Raw genomic sequence first — 21,712 nt, 5'->3', positions numbered from 1 at the left:
CTTTCTCAGGGAATCGATCTTCTTTTGAGCGTTTCAGTCTATGCTTCCATATTGACATTCGGTCAAATTCAAATTTCATCTGACTGCATTTTGCAAGGCACCAAACTAGGTTGGGTGGTTTGGGGTGCTGTCTTGTCCACGCATTTATCTCAGATAGAACCTTCTGTTCATTCCAACTTCATTTCTACTTGTGAGATTTCCAATCAGATGGAAAAATTTTGGAAGCTTGAAGAAGTTCTTCCTAAGGACAATCTAACAGCTGAGCACCGAAAGATTGAACAGCATTATCTTGCCAATGTCGAGCGTGCCTCAGACGGCAGATTTTCTGTGGCTCTTCCCAAAAAAGAGTCATTTCACACTCTAGGTCAATCTCGTTTCCAAGCTCTTAACCGTTTCCATTCACTGGAAAAAAGATTGGCTGCTAATCCTGAATTGAAGGAGCAGTATACGACAATCATTTCACAACCTAAAATCTTGCTTGTCACTTGTTCAACAACTTCATTGTTTTCAGATTTATCGTCAAAAATTTCATCATATCACAAATTAGTTCGCATTGCTGCTTACATTCTTCGTTTCATTCATAATTTGAAGCATTGCCGTGAACCAGCATCTCAGCAATCTGTTGAACTGTCGGTTCAGGAAATTCAAGCTGCTGAATTGCGCATCATTCAAGACATTCAATCAGATGTTTTTGCCGACGATTTGAAATCTTTGCGTCAGGGTAAGGAGCTGCCCTCCAATAGTTCTATCAAGTCACTCTCTCCATTTATTCATACTGACAATCTTCTGAGAGTAGGTGGTCGTCTTCGGGAGGCAGATATTCCATTCGACTATAAGCATCAAATCTTATTGCCAGCTAAACATAGGTTCACGCGTGCGCTCATTGTCTCATTTCATAGACGTCTTCAACATGCTGGCGTTCAGGTCACTATGGCCAGTATTCGACAACGTTTTTGGATACCATCCACCCGTCGCATCATCAAGAGTGTAATAAAGGGTTGCAAAATGTGTTTTCATTTCTCTACGTTTCGTTCCAAGCAAATCATGGGGCATCTTCCCGCAGTTCGTGTACAACCGGATTTTCCATTTTATAATTGTGGAGTTGACTACGCAGGTCCTCTTTCAATTCGTCTTGGTGGCTCAAAGTCGCGCAATTTCTCCAAGGCTTACCTTGCTTTGTTTATTTGCATGGTAACGCGCGCAGTTCACGTAGAGGTGGTCTCCGAGCTTTCAACAAAGGCCTTCATTGCCGCACTCATCAGGTTCTCTGCTCGTCGTGGCATCCCTTTTGCCATTCATTCAGACAATGCTACAACGTTTGTTGGCGCTCACAATGAACTCAATGAGTTACATGCATTTCTTTCAGATTCTGCTATTCAGTCTGAAATTCACAACTTTGCCGCCGTTTTCAACATTGGTTGGCATTTCATCCCTCCCAGGGCTCCTCATTTTGGAGGTCTATGGGAAAACGCTGTAAAAAATTTTAAACGAATTTTCAGAGTGGTCACTTTGAATAAGATTTTGAATTTTGAAGAGCTTTCCACGCTGTCTGCACAGATTGAAGCTATCCTCAACTCCCGGCCTCTTGTGCCTCTGTCTGAGGACCCTCAAGATTTAGCATACTTGTCTCCTGGGCATTTTTTGGTTGGTCGTCCGCTCACCGCACTGCCGTTCCACACACCAACCACCACTCACATCGATCACCGTTCACGCTGGCGTCAGTTAGCACTGATCACTCAGGAACTCTGGGATCGTTGGTCTGCTGAGTTTCTAGTCACACTTCAAAGGAAGAGCAAGTGGAGCTCTGAATCTGAAAACCTGCAGATTGGTGCTGTGGTTATTCTCAAGGACACGGGTACGTCACCTTCAGCATGGAAACTTGCGCGCATCACGGCCGTTCATCCAGGGAAGGACAACAAGGTACGGGTGGTCACCGTTCGCACCGCATCAGGCACTTTCAAGCGGGCTATTTCTAGCATTGCACCGCTTCCACTCGACGAGGAATCTTCTGATTAATTCAGCATTGCTCATCCGACATAATCTCCGTTTCTTTTTTGTTCTCTCGTATGTCTCTCTTTTGAGACCCTGCAGGCCTCAAGGGGGCCAGGTTTATGTCAGATTTCGCACTATGCATTGTGTTCTTGTCCCAACTTGTCGCGTTAGTGCGCAAGTCACTTTGTCATCGGTCCACTTTCACTGTGTTTTCTGCAGTTCACGGATTACATCAGTTTTTTGTCATGTTACATTTGTACATTAATTTTATTGTACATTTTGGTATTATTTAATATTATTTTGGAGTATTTCCTACCGTGTCTAGACGTTTTTTACGCATATCTTTTTCATCGACGTGGCTATGCGTGGCTTCTTGCAGCGCGGTTCGTGCAGGCACTTTCCTGTTTCTTCTACACACAGCAATGGCGTAACAGTTCACATCAGCTTTTTTCCGTTCTTCAATTTTCGTCGCTTTCAATTCAAAATTTTCAATTCTCAAGTTTTAAATTCATGTTTATTCAACGTAGAATGTTTCTTCCAGTGCTTCGATAAAGTTTCAGTATTTTCGGTTCGTTAGTTTGTGAAATATCTTCAATCATCAGTATTTGGTATGTTCCAACACGTTTCATTCGTCACGAGTGTTTCGAATTTTTATCTTCAATCCAAATTTATTCACTTCTCAGTGTGAGAGCTCAAATCATTTTCATATTACTGATTATGAAAATCAAGTTTCCAGAACATTCAACATTCAGCAACAAGTTATATGATTGAACTGAACATTCATTTGCGGTAGGCATTTTTTGGTAGGGCTTGAGGCCCAATTTCGCATTCATTCGTTTCATTGAAGTAATTCTGGTCTCGCGGGACATTATTACTGGTGTGTTGCTTGCATTCCAAGATCACACTCTCATCATTTCACGGTGCAGTCAGACGTTCTGCTCTGTATCCGTTTTGTTAGGTTAGTCAACTAGCTACCTAATCATTCATTGCTAGATCGAAGTATTAGCAATTTTCATGTCTACCCTGTAGATGGTGTATCAGTTTCAACCAGTTCTTTTAGTGATCTACGAACATTTGTTACATTTCATTCACCATGCCAAGCATTTGGATGGTTGTCTATTCAGACATTCACTATAGCATCAGTGTTGTGAATTTTGGCCGTCGCCAACTCAATTAACTTTGCATTTCATTCACCGTGCCTAACTTTTGGACGGTTCATTCAATTCAAATTCAGTGAATCTTCAGCTACGTTACTTTCAAGTTTATGTGTTGCATATCTCAACTGTGTCACACCGTCATTGTGTCAGTCTTGCCCGTATTGCACTGACAATAGTTAACCTGACATTACCCACTCATCGCTGTGTCGCCGCCGTTCCTGTGTCGTCACCACTGAGCCATCGCTGTTGGCTATCCTGATTCGTCAACATTCCAGTCCGGAGTCTGTCGCTCGGATTGATTCTTGTCCTGCCTGCGGGTCATCCTAGTCGCCGCTCTTCATGGTTCGCCGTCCAGTCCAGCTCCGGTAGCTCGCTCTGGTCCGCTCCACTTCGTGGGTCCATCCAGGTCTCCACCATCGTCCGGTATCATCGAGGGGGTCTCGATGTACTGCCCATCCAATTCAAGATTGGATCTCATGCTCTTCATGCATTTGATAAGTATTCTGTATCAATTTTGAATCATTATCAGCATTTTTCATTATTTGTTCAATTGCCTTGTTTGTTTAATTATTATTTGACCTTTTCAGGGTTTACTTGGAATTATTTATTCTAAAGTCGCGATTCCCATTTGTAGACACAACTTTTTACCAATATTTTTGGAAGTATTGCAAGTATTTGTACTTTACATTTTTCATATTGACTTATTTATATATCTGATCATATCAGACTTTGATCTATCATTTAAAGTTAGTCTAAGCCATTGTCAATTACGTTCTTGAATACAGTGTCTGTTTCATTTCACTGTACAACCTATTTTATATTGCCTTTAAAATTATTAATTACATTGAATATATGCTTTTCAATTGTCGTTCAACTCATGATTATTTAGTGTATCTAATAAAACCTATCCAGAACTACAAAGGTTTTAATATGTCCTGAAAACGTTTGTTTATTACTCAACACTTAGTATTTATATTTAATTGTTCTTTATTGTCAAACTACATTTACCTTTTGTATTTTTTGCGATTACTCATTGACCTGACTTTTCTATTTTACTTATTGTCATTTAAGGATTTATTTTCTCTTTGAATTTATTCATTAACTCATTACGGAGCATTACATATAGTAGTTTTGTACTTGTTCATTAGTCACAAATTGTTTTGTTTACTAGGAATTTGGTCTAGTACCTAAATTAAATTTTCCTGTTATCAAGTCAACATTTATCAACTGACAATCTCAATTTTTTACTATGTATTTTTTATTGTTTTGTACTCATGATTATAGAGTCAATTTATCATATTTCAACTGATTGTCTCAATTTTTTATTATGTCATTTTTATTGTTTTGTACTCCTGACTATTGAGTCAATTATTCGTATCTCGTCAGTCAACTGCCCTGTGTGGCACTTCCTAAATCTAAGACAATATGTCACGTTTCTCAAAGTATACAATAAATCTATTGAACTGTTTTACTTAAACCTTACTTTTATTTGGCGTCTTTCCCAGCTACCAGTTTTATTATAAATTATCATTCATTTTTTAGCATGTTGGATTTGTGCAGTAGTACAATAAATATACAATTCATACATCTTAACATTTTTTATTTACAAAAGCATTTCTTACAGTCCACTATTATTTCATTCAGTGGCACAGATCACACAATATGAATGAAAAGAGCAATAAATAAATAACACAAACAAAACATTCATAAAACTTGCATAGTTGTAGAATTTTGAATACAGTGTTTAAAAGTAAATTGCCCGGTAACAAAAAAAGTATGTTGTATTTCAACAGGGATTAAACTAAACAATTGCAAAAGTGGCAAAACTAGCAACTGAGTTATGCCATTCATTCAAAAAACTTTGTTAAGATATCTGCTGCCTTTGAAGCTATTTTTTTTCAAATTACAAGGTAAGGAAAGAACTTGAATAGCAAATAATGTTGTGTCCCTCTCTTACCACTGATTTAGTACCTAAAGATAACAGTATAGTATGGGAAACCATAGTTGGCTACGTATTTTTTCTCCTTTCTTTCTTTTCAGCAGACCCCGCCATGAAGCCTTTTTTTTGTATTTTATTAGAAATTCATTTTTGATTGTGATTTTTTGTGTTTTGATTTCTTTTATTGACCGAGCGAACTGAGGTCTAAGATTCAATTCAAGTCGACGGTTTGGCATTTCTCTTAATGTTTAAATGTTGCGCATTTACGGCAAAACGCGGTAATGGATTTTCATGAAATTTGACAGGCATGTTCCTTTTTAAATTGCGCGTCGACGTATATAGGTTTTTGGAAATTTTGCATTTCAAGGATAATATAAAAGGAAAAAGGAACCTCCCTCATACGCTTATATTGGAGTAAAAATCATACTATAGAATTATTATTCATCATAAATCAGCTGTCTAGTGGACTACTAGTAGTTCTGTGAACAGTAGACCTCTAATTACCTCTAAAGCTAATCTCCTTCAAGACATACTGTCAACAGGACAGCCCAAGTTCAAAGCAGAGAAAGTTCGAGAGACAATACTATGTTATTGTTCATTTATTTATTCACAATGGAGACAACGGGTTTCCCCAAATATGTCTCCTTATAGATAAAAATTGTACAGATAAAAATGAAAAAAGAAAAATAATAAGAACTTATGCAATAATAAATAATACAAACAAGAAAAATACCACCTAATTCGAAAATGAAAAATACAAAGATTTCAAATATACTTATGAAAAAAGTAAAAATAGAACAAATTGGGAATTCAATATTTATAAAAATAAAAGAATATAATAACAAATAATGAACAAAAAGTTTATCAATAGAATAAATAACATTTATAACTGAACGACGTTAACTTGACAGCTGATTTATGATGAATAATAATATTCTATAGTCTGATTTTTACTCCAATATTAGCGTATGAAAAAGGCTCCTTTTTCCTTTTATATTATCCTTGAAATGCAAAATTTCCAAAAACCTATATACGTCGACGCGCAATTTAAAAAGGAACATACCTGTCAAATTTCATGAAAATCCATTACCGCGTTTCGCCGTAAATGCGCAACATATAAACATTAAAGGGCACGCCACACCAAGCTCGCTACCGCGGCGGTAGCGAAGTTTTAAAAATCGCTAGCCATGTATTCAGGTTGAGCGCGCCACACCGAGTTCGCTACCGCGGCGGTAGTACGGCGCACTACCACCTACGACCGCCTGCTAGGCGATTCAACAAAAGTTCGCTGAGAGGTAGTACGGCGGACAAAGCGAGCTCAGTGTGGCGCGCTCAACCTGAATACATGGCAGGCGATTCGAAGAGGTAGCGCAGTGCTGAGTGCTGTAGTCACGCCCTCCCCCCACTACTAGACTCACTACTCGGAGACTACCGCTAGCGGACGTTTTTCGGTGTGGCGTGCTCAACCGAGAAAACTACCACCAGCGGTACTACCTCGGCGGTACTGGTGAGCTTGGTGTGGCGAGTCCTTAAGAGAAATGGCAAACCGTAGACTTGAATCTTAGACCTCACTTCGCTCGGTCAATAATACTACCCGTTCAAAAACATCAAACATCTTGAAAATGTATCTTTCCATCAACGTTAGAGTTGACTATAATATTAGCCGTTCAAAAACATCGAACATCTTAAAAATGTATCTTTCCATCAACGTTGTAGACAGTTGCAGCCAGACCTGATAACAGCGCTCACACTCACATTCCGGGACGACACGTCATGTTTATTTAGGATTTTTTCTAGACATTTTAAATTGATGAATGATTTATAATTTTTGAGAAAACATAACAACAGGTCAATGTAACTTAATGAGAGCGAGGTCCACTGTTCACAGAACTACTCTTGTAGATTGTATTGTGTTGATTTGAATAAAATTATTGATTGAATGATTTTGATTGATATCGGATTCTGAAGCGTCATACACAAATTTAGGATGAATAGCAAAGTAGTTAATTTAATTGGGAATTTATTAATTGCTGAGTAGCTAATAATTGTGATCAGACAAGCTAAGATGAATTTTCAGAGTGCCTTTTGTGTCCCTAATGGAAAACATATTGAACATGTTCTCAAAAACTTGGTATTTTGTGAGTAAAGTATAATACGGTATTTTGTTAATGATAATCCCTTTTCCATAATAGATCGTCTGTTTTCAAATTGGGTTATTCATTTTGAAACAACCTGTATTAATCAAATTCTACATACACATACCAGAGAAGGATCATGGATACATTCAAAAATAATTACAGTTTTTCAGATGATGTTTTTTAATTGACGATTTTAATAATATAAACAATACATTTGGATGTAAGTTGTCAAGTTAAGTGTTTCGGTGTGACTAGTTCGTATTTCTGCCTAAATAACAGTGATTAAAAAATCTTATCTTTTATAAACCTTGCAACAAAGAACTGATAAACATTCAATACTTATACTTGCAATACATTTTAAAATTTGGAATAATATTGACATTTAGAAATTTAAATCCTATTTCAAATTGTGAACAAGTTGAAAATTGTGAAAACGTTTAAAACTGAAAAGATATCAGAATTCCACCCACATCTATCCTAAATACTATCAGACAAAACATTCTTGAAAATTGTGCCGATTATTTAAAAGTGTTTAGACCTAGATTGATAGAAGTAACTCTCCTGAATCAGCTCAATCTCTAATTACTTGGAAGAAATCAAATTTTCCAAGTGGTGGATGATAACAAAAACTCTAATTTTTGAGGTTGAACTGATTCACGAATCGTTAAGATGCGAAAAAAATGATTTTCCATTTAAAATGTTCATGTAAAATGGTAAATAATGACTATTAATTTAGAACGAATAATTCATAAAAAGCATAGAAAATCTATACATATTTTACTCTATGACAAAAGTTTAAAAACATGATGCAGTGAACAATCTTGAAACACTTCATGCTTAGTCCAATCTCAGTAACAATCTCTCAAGAGATTTCAAGATATAAAATATTCAAAAAATGTAATATGGGAGCAATAAGTAATTCATCAAGTGAGATTGAACTATGCTCGAATGCATTTCAAAGTTCTAATTTTTCCAAAAGGGTGAAATTCTGAGACCTGAACAATCGAAGATTATTCATTGATTTTTTACTATCAAAAAATGAACTAATATAAAAGAAGATTCAATGATTAAAAACGTAAAAATATCGAAAAAGATATTTCTAGCATAGTTTTTAATCAACATTGCTACATTAGTAACAATTTTTTCTGCAAATTTTCAATATTTTCATAATGTTATAATTTTCATTTGTTATAATCAATATTGTGAGAAAAATAATATCTATAGATTTAATGAAGATAGTTTAATCTAACACAATTATCAGCTATATATTAAAAAAAAAACATTTTTTTTAGAATAATAAACATAGTAAATTCCAGAAATAAATATTGATACAGAAATTTTCGTTGATCTGCAAATAAAATGGAACTATTTTACAATGATAATATTAAAACAAAGCAATGATATGAATGATAGAAACAATATTTTTCTACTGTTCAGTAAATGAAATGAAAACTATGAAATGATGATGATAATGATGAAGGAAGAAAGCCCAATATTCTTACAGTATAATACTATACAAATCTAAGTCTATAATCTAATCTATATTTGATATTATTTCTAGGAGGGTAAACTTTTAAAAAGTTTATACTTTTCAAGTATTACGCAAGTCTTAAAGTCACAAGCAAATAGATAAAATAAATCTATAAAAACATTCAGACACCATTTTTAAGACAACCACATCAAGACAACGTCAATAGACCAGAGTCCTATGCAATTTACAACAGCTAACATCCTTCACATGGTATCTAATAATCTAGATACAAACCCAAATGCAATTGTAGAATTTGAAATAAACAAAAAATACGGCAGACAAACCAAAAACAATTCTTCGCATGATCTACATCAAATCAAAATACACCACTCTAGTAAAGTAAATAAATATTAATACACTTTTGAAACAAGTTAAAAAATCTCACAGTATAGATGAATTATATACAATAAAATAATATATGTTGTGTTTGTGGCATTTAAGATGTACAGTATAAAAATAACACATTTTCAAATTTCACCAGTAAGAATCTAACTAACTTACAAATAAACGAAAGTTAGGTTTCATCGTATATTGGAGAATAAATTCAACACGGATTTGCTTTCCTGAAAATGAAGAAAAAACACAAATTAATTTCTTGTCAGATGTATTATTTATTCAAGTAAAACTATCAAAAATAAATATAGACAAGTCAACGAAAGGTTATAGAGGGCAATGTTAGTAACACATATATCAATTTTGTATGACGAGAAGGACCCTGGTCCTTCCGTTTACTCGTCGTGCCACCTACAGATGGCATTGGTAATCGATAAGGATGGTCACTAACGGTACAACATGCATGTTACACAGCAAAAGGCTTCGAGCAAAAATATTTGAGGTTAGGTTTTTGTATATCCAATTTTTTGTTTATTTTTTCTTCGCTGCTCTATTTGAGTTTAAATTATATTTCTATCTTCATAATTTGTAATTAACCGGTGGTTTATTTATTGTTATTGGTTGTTTATGTTATATCAGAAGCCTCTCGCTGATGACAAAATATGCATGATGTGCATGATAAACATGCATTTTTTACCGTTAGTAAAAACCACTCTTAAGAATATGATCAGCTGTTTCTATTCACAACTTTCTGATCTTTTGAATAAGGGCTATGTTTCAGTTATGTCTTCAGTTGAAAATCAAAATATCTCACAAGCTTACGAAATTCACAAGCTGACGTATAGTCAAACTGTAACAAAAACACGACCTAAAAGATGAAGAAGCCTCAAGGGTTTGAGAGGTAGGTTAGGAGTTTAGGTTTTTGCTTTTAAATGGAAAATGCTTGTATTATTCAAATGATAATTATTTTAAAGCAGAAACAGAAAGCTTGCATCTCAGAACATGTTTTTATATATAAACCATATAAATCGTATACCATTAGAAAAGGTGGAATCGTTCAAGGATCTTGGAGTGGTTTTCAGTTCTGATTTTTCTTTCAATGCACATGTAGATTACATATCTAACAGAGCTAATCAGCAGATGGGATCCATCTTGAGGACATGCTCACCCTTTGGAGACATAGTGCCTTTGGTACTGTTATACAAATCAATTGTAAGAAGCCTGATGGAATATGCTAGCGAAATTTGGAATCCATATTATAATGAACAGATTCAAATACTAGAACGAATGCAAAATAAATTCTTGAGATGTATTTATTATAAAAAGCACAATGTTTTCTGCCCGTTTGATTACCCTACCAATTCTTTAAGAAGTATGTTTGAAATTAAATCACTGAAAGTCAGACGTGACGTCAAATCTCTTCTTTTCCTTTATAATCTTTTAAATAACAAAATTGATTCTCCTTATCTGCTTTCCAAAATTAATATTTATATAAATACCATTGCTCGTCGTTCGACCTTTTCTTTTCATATCTCACGCTCCAGAACGGTGAGTCATTATAACTCTCCTCTGAATAGAGCACAGAGAAATTTCAATAGTTGTTCTCAGCACTTGGATATCTTTTGGTTCTCCCCGTACAAATTCCGTAGGATGGCGTGCGATCTAGTCGATAATATTATGTGATTTGTCATTTCGTGATTTGCATTTCATTCTTTCATTAATTTTATGTGGTAGTGATTCACAGACATTCTATTTTTCTTTTCATTGTAGGCTAAACTTGAATCAACAGACTTTTATTAAGTTTTAAAGTTCAGGGTTTAATTAATTACCTTTGCAATTTTCTCATTATAGATATTGATTTATTTGTTGTGATTTATTGATAATTATTAATCAATTGAATAATTATTTTTCAGGCCTATTGATTTATTTATTGTAGTTTATTGATAATTGATTAATTGAATACAGTAATTATTGATTTCAAGTTTTCTAAAATTGTTAAAATCTTATATTTAATTTCATTCTCATTCATTTGACATACTTTTGTTAGTATTTTTGATTCATTTAATTTCCATTTCTTATTATTTCACTTACATTACATTTCTTGTTTTTAACATTTCTTCATACTTATTTCTTAAAATACATTTTTGGATTGTATATTGTATGATTGTAATGTGTGAAGGAGGCAAAATGGGTTTTTACCTGTTGCCTCCATGAATAAAATTATTTATTTATTTATATAGTTTGGCTATATGATTTTCGGGAATGCGATATTTTGCCTACCTATTCAGTAATTTGTTATAGTTTACTCATTTATATTAGGTCAATTATTGAATGAAAGCTAGCAATTGCTAGTTCTAAGTTATTTTCAAGCAAATGCTAGGATTCGAGTCAACTTTATATTTATAATCTTGTATAACCAATGACTAGTTGCTTGTCACTAGATTCTAGTTCTTATTCGATTGGCCCCTTATTTGCTGATTGTGTATCGTACGTAGTCGTGCCGAATTGGCCGTGAATGTATCTTTTGCAGGGCTTGCATCGAATTCCAGATTCGGCTAAGGCCTCGACTGGAAACATAAAGGTGCGTACAGATATACGCGCCGCGAACATGAGCAATTCACTTTTAATCAGCTGACTATATATGTATTTTTACAGAAACGATAAGATACAGCTATAAAAAGCTTGGCATCAGCTGATTAAAAGTGAATTGCTCATGTTCGCGGCGCGTATATCTGTACGCACCTTAATGCTCAACCTGCAAACGGCCACTTCCCGGCCACGTGATTAAATAGCTATTTCAGGACTTATAATTCTCCAACAATGCATCGAAAAATCATTTGATTCATTTATTCATTTGATGTATTATTTCACTCACCTTCTGAGATCGGACTTTGGAGAATACATTCCAGAAGCGGAGCGTCTCGTCGCCGGCGCCGGTGACTATGGCCTCGCCGTCGGGGGACATGGCCAGGTAGAGCACTCGGTACGAGTGCCCAGTCAGCTTGGCCACCTGCGTCAGCGTCGGGTACTTCCACACCAGGATCTGGTTTTGCGAGTAGCCGTGTGTGCTCACCTGTCGCCATTCAACATTTAACATTGGTTATAGTTTGAAATAGGTCGAGGAATTTAATTTATGAATATACAAGAATTCAATCATCATCTCTCAGGGCTACTCAATATTTTGTAAAATGAAACATTCAACTTAGTACCCTTTTAAGAGAGTTTCCGACTGCGCCCTAGCTTCGTCACAGAATAGATACAGAATGGAAACTATCAATCAAACGCCTATCCAACCAATGCTTTTTACATGGCACAAATACTAGACACGTCACGTGACTGCGCCTTCTTGTTGGAAAGTTCCAATCCTGGTCTTTTGATTGGCTCACAGCAGTGAACGAGATCAATTGATCCGGATCAGTAAAGTGATCCGAATCTCCCATCAATATTATAACAATGCGGAACTGTCTAACAAGATGGCGGATTTTTGTGCCAGGGTACTAGCCGAGTTTCCATACTGTATGTATACTGTGGCTTCGTTCTCTAGGAAAAATATACATTATATAGAATCAGTGACATTGCTATCAACTCTTTTACATTATTTATTCAGAGAAGCACGAGTAGAGGAGTAGAAGGAGATGAAGATGTTGAAGAAGAGGAAGAAAGAGTGGACGAAGAAGAAAAGAGGAAGAAAAAGTAGAATTAGAAGAAGATGAAGATGAAGACCAGAGAATAAAAAGAAGATAGGATAATATGAAGAATAAGAAGATGAAAGGAGAATAAGAAAAAGTAGAATTAGAAGATGATGTAGAAGAAAATGACGAAAAATAATAAGAAGAAGAAGTAGGAGAAGAGGAAGTAGAAGAAGATTATTAATAACAAAAAGAGGAAGATGACTAAGAAGAAGAAGAAGTAAGAGAAGAAGAAGAGAGAAAAGAATATGAAAAACAAAAAGTGGAAGAATAATTGTTATAATTTGAGTATGTGCAATTGAATAAATTAATAAATACTGCAGGTGTGGATATAATGTGTAATGAAGATAATGTGTGTCAGGGTAGGGTACTTCCACACCAGGAGCTGGTTTTGCGAGTAGCCGTGTGTGCGGGCTGTGCTTACAGGTGCCCAAACGGTACATCGTTATATTGGTCATAGATTGCAAAGGTCGAGGAATTCAATGTACAAATAAATGTATGACTATCATACAAATCACTTGGAAATGACATTAATGACAAGTCGAAACATGTTGTGAGGAATGAAATGAAATTGTCAAAAACCACAGATTTATTGATAATTAGAAAGACCGGTTTCGGTTGTTACACCATTGTCAATCTCTTATAAACTTTTAATAGAAATAATTACCACAATATCAACTTCTCAACTACACAAAAAGTGAACAAAAATAAATAAAATGAAGTTGAAAGAAAGGTACTGTACTTTGATTTTATTTTTGTGAATACGAGAAGCCCCTGAACAAAAAAATGAATATAGATGCATTAATATAGGTGTACAATCACACATTAATATAATATTAGTGCATTGAATATCATTACTGCACCCGACGCATTTCAAAGTATTTTCTTTTCGGCAATGTGGCTACAGTCGACTTGAGGTGATGAAAACGCTCGAAATGTGTCCCTACATTAGCTGAGTTTGTGCTAAAAATATAAGATATAACTGTATAACTTGTATCACAGCTATCTACTATAGAAGGTGGTCAAAATATAAAATTGACAACAATGCGTTCCTATAATTCCCACTGCCTTATTGGATATCATTGAATATCACTATATCACACTGTATCAACTTTAATTTCAAAGTAAAAAAACTATACTAAATGGAATAATGCAGCCCACTTAAAAGCCTAAAATAAAACCAGAAATGTAGCCAATTGTTGAGTAATAAAAGCTATAATCGAAAAATATAGCCTTCTCAAAAGGGCTTATTCGATTAACAATTGATTGAACAAACAGTACGAATTCGGAGAAGTTGAGAAACGGAGCATTACCAGTTCGGAGGAGTGCTTGGACCAGGCGAGGTTGCAGACCTGTGACCCTGTGTCGACACACTGCATGGGTTGTCCAGTCAGCGTGTTCCAGAATCGAATGCATCGATCAGCTGTGCCTCCCCCCGACGCTAGCAGGCCATGGTGATGTGGTGACCATGCTATCGCTAATCAAATAAACATGATATTATTGCCAAATTATGTGAATATGTAATGAGTCAAGTCAAATGTGGACAAAGTCCAATACAATTAATACCAAAATCGGATGCATTGATCAGCTGTGCCTCCCCCTCGACGCAAGAAGGCCATATCAAGGCAAGATATGCCACGAGGTAAGAAGGTGGTGCGGCTACCAAGGTATCGCTGATCATCGATACACCGTGATTCAAAAAGAATACCACAACTTTGAAAATCTGTATTTAATCAAGGAAACATAATAGAAACTTGGGTTGTAAATCAAAATGAAGAGTACTAAAATAAGTTTTCCTCCACCTACTGTCAAAAATACTTACTTTACTCCCTGAAACATGATACTATAAAGTGTCACTTTTTCGCTCTCGGTACTAAAAAACAGAAAAACTCCCTAGGGAGTAAAAGTGACTCCATTAAATAACATGAGAAGCATCTCTATTTTAAAAACGTACATTTTGAATAGGTCAGAAGGTCTAAGCTCAGATGAGGAAGCATATAGAGTAGTCATTAAACCAACTAAATTCAATACCTCAACCAGACATTTGATCGATATATAAAATTTATGTTTGTATGCTGAAATTATTATTACAAACTTCATATCACTATACTAAAAAAATATATATATTTTTCTTTTATTCCATGTTATTCTAAATATCAGCCAACGAATATTACTTATTAACTAATCAAATTTGAAACGGGAACTTCATCATAGCTGTAGTTTTGGCTGTCATTGTTGTTACAACTTTAGCCGACAGATAGTGCTGTCGGAGGAGAACTGTGTTACAAGCCAGCTGTTTCTGTTTAATTTTTAGTTTATGTTGTAACACATTGTTTGGTCACATACGTTTTTAAAATTATTTTATTAGCAGTTTTTATAAAAATGTAGGTGGAGGAAAAATGTTGTGTATATCACGAGTGAAAAATGTTTTTTCTCCCTCAGGAAATTGTTGCCCTCGGCTTCGCCTCGGGCTTCAAACTTTTCCCTCAGGGAGAAAAAACAGCACTTTTCACTCTAGATATACAAATAACTATTTCCCCAACAAGTTCACAAGTGCTCAATGTGACCCCCTCCAGACACTCGAGTGATATCAATACGATACTCGAACTCGTTGCACACCCTCAGTAGCATATCGGGCGTAACAGTTTGTATAGATGCTGTTATTTCTTGTTTGAGCTCCTCAATGTTAGCTGGTAGAGGCGGTCGATACACCTTATCTTTAACGTACCCCCATAGAAAAAAATCGCAGGGGGTGAGGTCAGGGCTTGTTGGAGGCCAGTGATGAAGTGTTCTTTATCGAGCTGCTTGGCGGCCGATCCATTGCCTCGGATAGTTTTCATTCAAATAGGCACGGACAGATGAGTGCCAATGGGGTGGTGCTCCATCCTGCTGGAATATGGAACTAAAAAAAAACTAGAGCTTCCTCGAATCGATGATAGATAGTGCTCCGTTTATTCTTTGCAGAGTTATCAATTTTCAAAGTTGTGGTATTCTTTTTGAATCACGGTGTATTATTATTGCCAGATTATGTAAATATGTAATGAGCTAAGCCAATTGTGGACAAGTCCGATATAAATTAGTACACTAGAGTCAAAGTCTAACCAATGAGTGATTACTTTACTTAATTCAAATTACCTTTGACGGCAGCCAAATGCTCAGTGTAGGTTTGTAGTGGTGATAACGAGTGCATGTTCCACACATATAGTCGATTGTCATTGCCACCTGAAGCTAAATACTGGTTGTCTGGTGACCATTTCAGTCCACATACCTGCAAACAAAATCACCATTCATTATTTTACAGTGGGGTATCATAATTAAAATTAAATTTATTTTTAGTAACCTCTTGAATTTTATATGTGAATTATGTTTGTATGTGTAAATTCGAAGCTATTGCACATGTTATATGTACTCAGGACTGAAGAGAATCAGAGAGGTCAAGACGTCTTTAATCAGCACTAAATCACGATGTTATATTCAATTGTATGTTATATTCAATTGAGCCATTAGAAATTGAATTATTAGGAGTTGGATCCAAAAAATTGGATAAGTGAAAACAATAAAATTGGATTTCATCTTTCTGCATACCTATCTAGATCAGTGGTTCCCAATAATAAGAGGACCGCGAAAGCTCTGGAAGTCGTCCGCGAGGTGCCCAAGGGAAAAAAAGATATTTTATCCTTTATTAGTGTTTTAAAAATTATCTTTATTGGTCATTATTAGAGTATAATCAATTTCCAATCGAAAATGTTATACAGAACTCATCGTAAGTTCAAAATATGTTTCCAATCGGTAAAAGAAGTAATAAGTTACAAATTTCCAATGTAATAAGATAGCATTATAAAGTTTGTTTGGAATCTTAACGACGGATTTGTGCCACGTGATCGAGCTAGCCAATCAGAAGCGTGAAAGTCAATCGACAAACTGTGTTTATACAGGGTGTCCCACGAGAGGTGTAACAGCTGAAGACCATAGAATCTACATGGAATTTGCAATAAAAAATCTGGTGTGGCACACTCACACAACTTTCCTTGCCGTTATGAAAATTGATCACCTGACGCTAGTGTTCCCGCGCATCTCAAGTATACTATTCAAAGATTTGAGCCAGCTGGTGACAGGGTAATAACGCTGGAGACACACGAGGTCTGCTATCTCTTCATCTATATATATATATAAAAGCGAAATGGCACTCACACACTGACTGACTAACTGACTGACTGACTCACTCACTCACTCACTCACTCACTCGCATAACTAAAAATCTACCGGACCAAAAACGTTCAAATTTGGTAGGTATGTTCAGTTGGCCCTTTAGAGGCGCACTAAGAAATCTTTTGGCAATATTTCAACTCTAAGGGTTGTTTTTAAGGGTTTAAAGTTCGTCTTTTAGCATGTATATTCTTCTTCTCCCAATCTCTTAATTATAATTGAAATTTCCATATCATATGTTACTATAGAACTATAATCTAGATAGAGTACCTCTTCGAAACAGTTGTTAACTGGCAACTAAATTAATAATTTTGTCAGGTGGCATTAAGTTGAGTTGACTTTGTTAGGTTGGCACCAAGTTGAAGATTTAAATGCATTTATCGCGGAAAAATAATTGATTGGGCACTGCTACTTCAATCCTGGGAATCTTACTAGCCGTAAGGCTCGCTTCGCTCGCCATATCCGTTTAGCCAGACGTTTAGTCTGAACCCCCGACTGGATTGTCCTAACATATGATAAAAATGCTCAAATGAAAAATGCAGGCGAGCGAAGCGAGCCTGCTGATCTCATTCTTGGACGATCCAGTCGGGGGTCCAGGGGGCGGAGCCCCCTGGCTAGACGGATATGGCGAGCGAAGCGAGCCTGACGGCTAGTAGTGAATGATTTAATAGAATCAACAATAATTTGCAATTGAATAATCACATTTTCTCGAATTTAGAGTTTATTTTCAATTTTAGGTGAAAATGTTACTGAACATTAATTGTAGAGATTTTCATGCTCAATCTATTCCACTTGATTTTTTTTTTATTTAAATTGTATCTGAAGCCTGATAATTGGGAATCTAAAATTAAACTTTACATTGATGGGGTGGAGCTCCTGAAATTTTTACAGATATAGGACTTGTGGCAGTTGATAGAGCTTATCAATGACTTTTCTAGGTATGAATTTGATCAAAATCGTTGGAGCCGTTTTCGAGAAAATCGCGAAAAACCCTGTTTTTGACAACATTTTCGCCATTTTAGCCGCCATCTTGAATTGCATTTGATCGAAATTGATCGAGATGAGGTATCGTGTACACAGACGCACATACACTCATACACACACACACACACACACACACACACACACATACAGACCAATACCCAAAAACCACTTTTTTGGACTCAGGGGACCTTGAAACGTATAGAAATTTAGAAATTGGGGTACCTTAATTTTTTTCGGAAAGCAATACTTTCCTTACCTATGGTAATAGGGCAAGGAAAGTAAAAATTGTATGAAACTTGTTGTAAATTTCTTCCTCTTTCTAACCATATCCTTAGAAATGGATTTTGACTGATCGTTTTCTTGTAATTGACGCTTTTTAAAATATCGAAAAATCGATAAATTTCGAAAATCAAGGTCGATGTAAGAAAATTTTACTGAACACTTTTATTGCAAATTCCATGTAGATTCTATGGTCTTCGGCTGTTACACTTTTCGTGGGACACCCTGTAGCCTATAGTTCTGTAGTTCTAGCTAGTGCAAAAATTCAGTTGAATAATCATGTGCTATATCTAGGTGGATGCAACTAGGAGTAATCAAAAGTTTCCGGAAAATTCTTTGGGTATGATCAGATTGGATGCGCATATGTGCAAGTACACGCGTGATCATCATGTTGAACAAGCGCAGAGATAAGAAACAAAATCCGGAAAGAGCAATAGGAACACTCTCATTGAAAGCGTGCACTTGCTGGTTGCGTTCAGTGTCAGCAGCTACAGACAAGTCACTACGTGTTTCAATGGATCTTTCCAGATTTTCTTTCTCGGTTCCTGCACAGTCTAACGTGCACTTACACATACACAGGTCCTATGTGATCATACCCTTACACCAACTCAAATCAAAATCAAACATTATAAAATTATAAAATAACATGAAAAAGACATGAGTACAATATTAAATCAAGTACAAAAATCAACTTGAATACAACTTTCCCTTTATCATTATTATTACAGTAACTTATTAATTCATAAACCTATCATTGTTTTCAAGTTGTATATTATCAAGTCAAATTGACTTCAGGGTTTGTGTCATTTCAATATAATTAATGAAATTAAGTTTAGAATTAATAGGCCTAATGTATCATTTTTAAATGCTGATATTTTTGGATATAAATTTGATTTGATGATTATCTTCAATTAAGAGCCGTTCGCAAAGATCAAGTTTAAACTAAACTTCAATTTAAGCTGGATTAAATCCATAATCAGGTATCGTTCGATATAATGTAGTTCATTTTGTGTTTAAACCACCAGCTGATTAAATTTAGTTAAAGTCTTGACTGAAACTGAGGACAAACGGCCCCAAGCAGACTATAGTTTAGCCCACCATCCGAAAAAAATTACAGGGTTGCCAATTCGTGTGAAATTGCAACTTTCTCAAATTTCCAATACAACGTTAGAATTGGATGAAGAATATCATCCCCGATATCCTAGTATTGCTAAAAAAGTTTCAGGGTTGAAGGATTAAAAGGAAATTCAACTTTTATGATAAAATTGGAAACATCACGAAGATTTGTTTTTCTTTTGAATATCAATTCTCTCAGAATCATGGGGCGTCGTAATGCGTAATAATTCTATATCAAATTAACGGGGAGAATGTCTCCTTTCTATTGGTGTATGGATATTTTTATGGATAATTTTTATTAATGATTATGTTCGTCAATGTCGAGACATTTCGAGCAGAAAACATGAAATTTTCGACATGCTGGAAACTTTTTTGTTTCAAAAGATAAGAAGGTGGAGAAAGCGAGAAAGCTTTTTAGCACTACTAGGATATCAGGGATGATATTCTACATCCAATTCTGACGTTGAATTGGAAATTTGAGAAAGTAGCAATTTTACACGAATTGGCGGCAACCTTGTAATTTATTTGGATGGAGGGCCAAGTCTCAACTTATTTTACACAGACTATAGTTTTGGTTTGTGTTGCGACCTCTTACCTCCTGTCGATGCCCCACTAGCCGGCGTTCGGCGACCATCTGGGGGGTGCGAATGTCGCGCTGCAGAATCATGCGGTCGCGACTGCCCGACGACAACATGTCCCCGTTCCAGGCGAGTGCACCCACCCGCGCCGAGTGACCCATCAGCTTGTTCACCTGCTTCGACACGGCCACGTCCCACACTTGCACGTAGCCCGTGTGTGTGCCCACGGCCACCAGGTTGCCCTGCAAACACAAGTAATTGGTGAGAAAATTCAACACAAAGCTCTACTGCCGTTACGGTCCTAGCAATTACAAGCATATACAGGGTGTTTTGAAAAAAGGTGCCCATAAGTCAGGGTGTGATTCCTCACATCAAGAGAAGAAAAAAAGTTCTAATTAACATAGGTCCGAAAATGCTTGGTTACCGAGTTAAACAGGGTGGAAGATTTCATCAGAATTTCAGTTCCCTTGTTGTAACGAAGTCCTACTATAGTGAGGTCCACGTTATAATGGCAGTGGATAAAGATATAAGAATAGCGATGCCGATTCTCTGCATTTATTAATTATATTTCAACACTGTAAAAAACATAATTGGCATCGTTGTGGACCTATAAAAGGATAGTACCACCGGCTTTGTCGAATAATAGACAAGGATAGCAAAACCTAAGTTGATCAAATACTGTAATATAACGTGAACCTCACTATAGTATTTGTTGGCTGTTACTTAATATGTACAATTTAGCGTATTTCATGTAAAATGAACTGAGAAATTGAATAAAACCGTTTCCAGACCTGTAGCTATAGTAATTTTAGACTTATTCTACATCTTTCTCTTCGAAATTAAATTTTCTACAAGTTCTGTAGAAAAATAATCTGTGTTTATTGTACATTTCACATAGTAATCTGCTTCAAACCTTAAAGGAACTTGTTTTTCAGGACCAAGTCTCTCGTATTTCATCACATGTCTTGAAAATTACTATAGCTACAGTATCTTCTAATTTTTATTTAGTAATCATTTCTGATGAAATGCAGGTATTTATATCTCGAATAATCTTTCAAAAGCACAACAAAAAAATATTGACAAGAACGATTAATTTTCGCGATCATGTTTAGACTCAAATCGGAGATCTGTCAAGTCGCTACTGAAATTAATGCTCTCACACACTTGGAATTCTCAGCTTGTGTAAGACAGTGCATTGACTGTGTAGGTCAAGGATAACAAGCCTTCATCTAAAGGTGTGTACAGACGTATGCGCCACGAACACACGCATTTCACTTTTTATCAGCTGATTCTATGGTTATTATATCTGTATATTACTGTCCCTGAACAACTACAGATATAATCAGCTGGTGAAATGCCGGTTAGTGGCGCACCGTTACATGAGTACAGTACACGTCCCGTAGACTCCGAGGCCTCCGTGACTTCAAATCAAATAAATTCATTTCCCAGAGTGTTACATACAGAAATGTGTGAGTTCATTATGATATAATAAGATCTCAATACTTTGAAACTGCATGTAGGCAAGGTATGGGCGGGGGATATATTCACGGCTTTGCAAAAGCATCAGGCTTCAGAGACCCTAGATCCCTAGATGGAGGAAGCTCCCTACACACAGAGATTCTTCATGAATGAGTTGCTACGTATCTTCAACAATGGGAAGAGCGTGTTGAATTAATGTCAGCTGATAGGCTAAAAAGACGTAGCTCCAAAAAGCACCTTGTGTATCTTTTCAGATGCAACACGTTGCTTTTGAGAAGATACAAAAGAGCA

General features: G+C 35.9%; 3 protein-coding genes across 4 annotated transcripts in view; 1 reads left to right on the top strand and 2 right to left on the bottom strand.

Annotated features, from left to right (window-relative positions):
- LOC111061043 (semaphorin-1A) overlaps positions 1-21,712 on the top strand; it is a 530,166-nt gene that overhangs the window by 221,061 nt on the left and 287,393 nt on the right. The window lies entirely within an intron of this gene.
- Positions 1-21,712, bottom strand: part of LOC111048331 (60S ribosomal protein L24) — a 77,179-nt gene that overhangs the window by 16,028 nt on the left and 39,439 nt on the right.
- The window catches only part of LOC111060595 (fizzy-related protein homolog), a 92,042-nt gene continuing 77,716 nt past the window's right edge, over positions 7,387-21,712 (bottom strand). Inside the window, exons 7-11 of the mRNA XM_039422106.1 lie at positions 19,960-20,184; positions 15,915-16,047; positions 14,093-14,256; positions 11,966-12,163; positions 7,387-9,320 (exon numbers count right to left, since the gene is read on the bottom strand). Of these exons, the coding sequence (XP_039278040.1) occupies positions 9,279-9,320; positions 11,966-12,163; positions 14,093-14,256; positions 15,915-16,047; positions 19,960-20,184 (762 nt within the window). The 3' untranslated portion in view covers positions 7,387-9,278. The remainder of the gene's footprint in view (positions 9,321-11,965; positions 12,164-14,092; positions 14,257-15,914; positions 16,048-19,959; positions 20,185-21,712) is intronic.

The sequence above is a fragment of the Nilaparvata lugens genome, chromosome 2 (assembly GCF_014356525.2).
Source record: "Nilaparvata lugens isolate BPH chromosome 2, ASM1435652v1, whole genome shotgun sequence".
Classification (NCBI taxonomy): Eukaryota; Metazoa; Arthropoda; class Insecta; order Hemiptera; family Delphacidae; genus Nilaparvata; species Nilaparvata lugens.
This window is presented reverse-complemented; position numbering and strand designations above follow the sequence as displayed.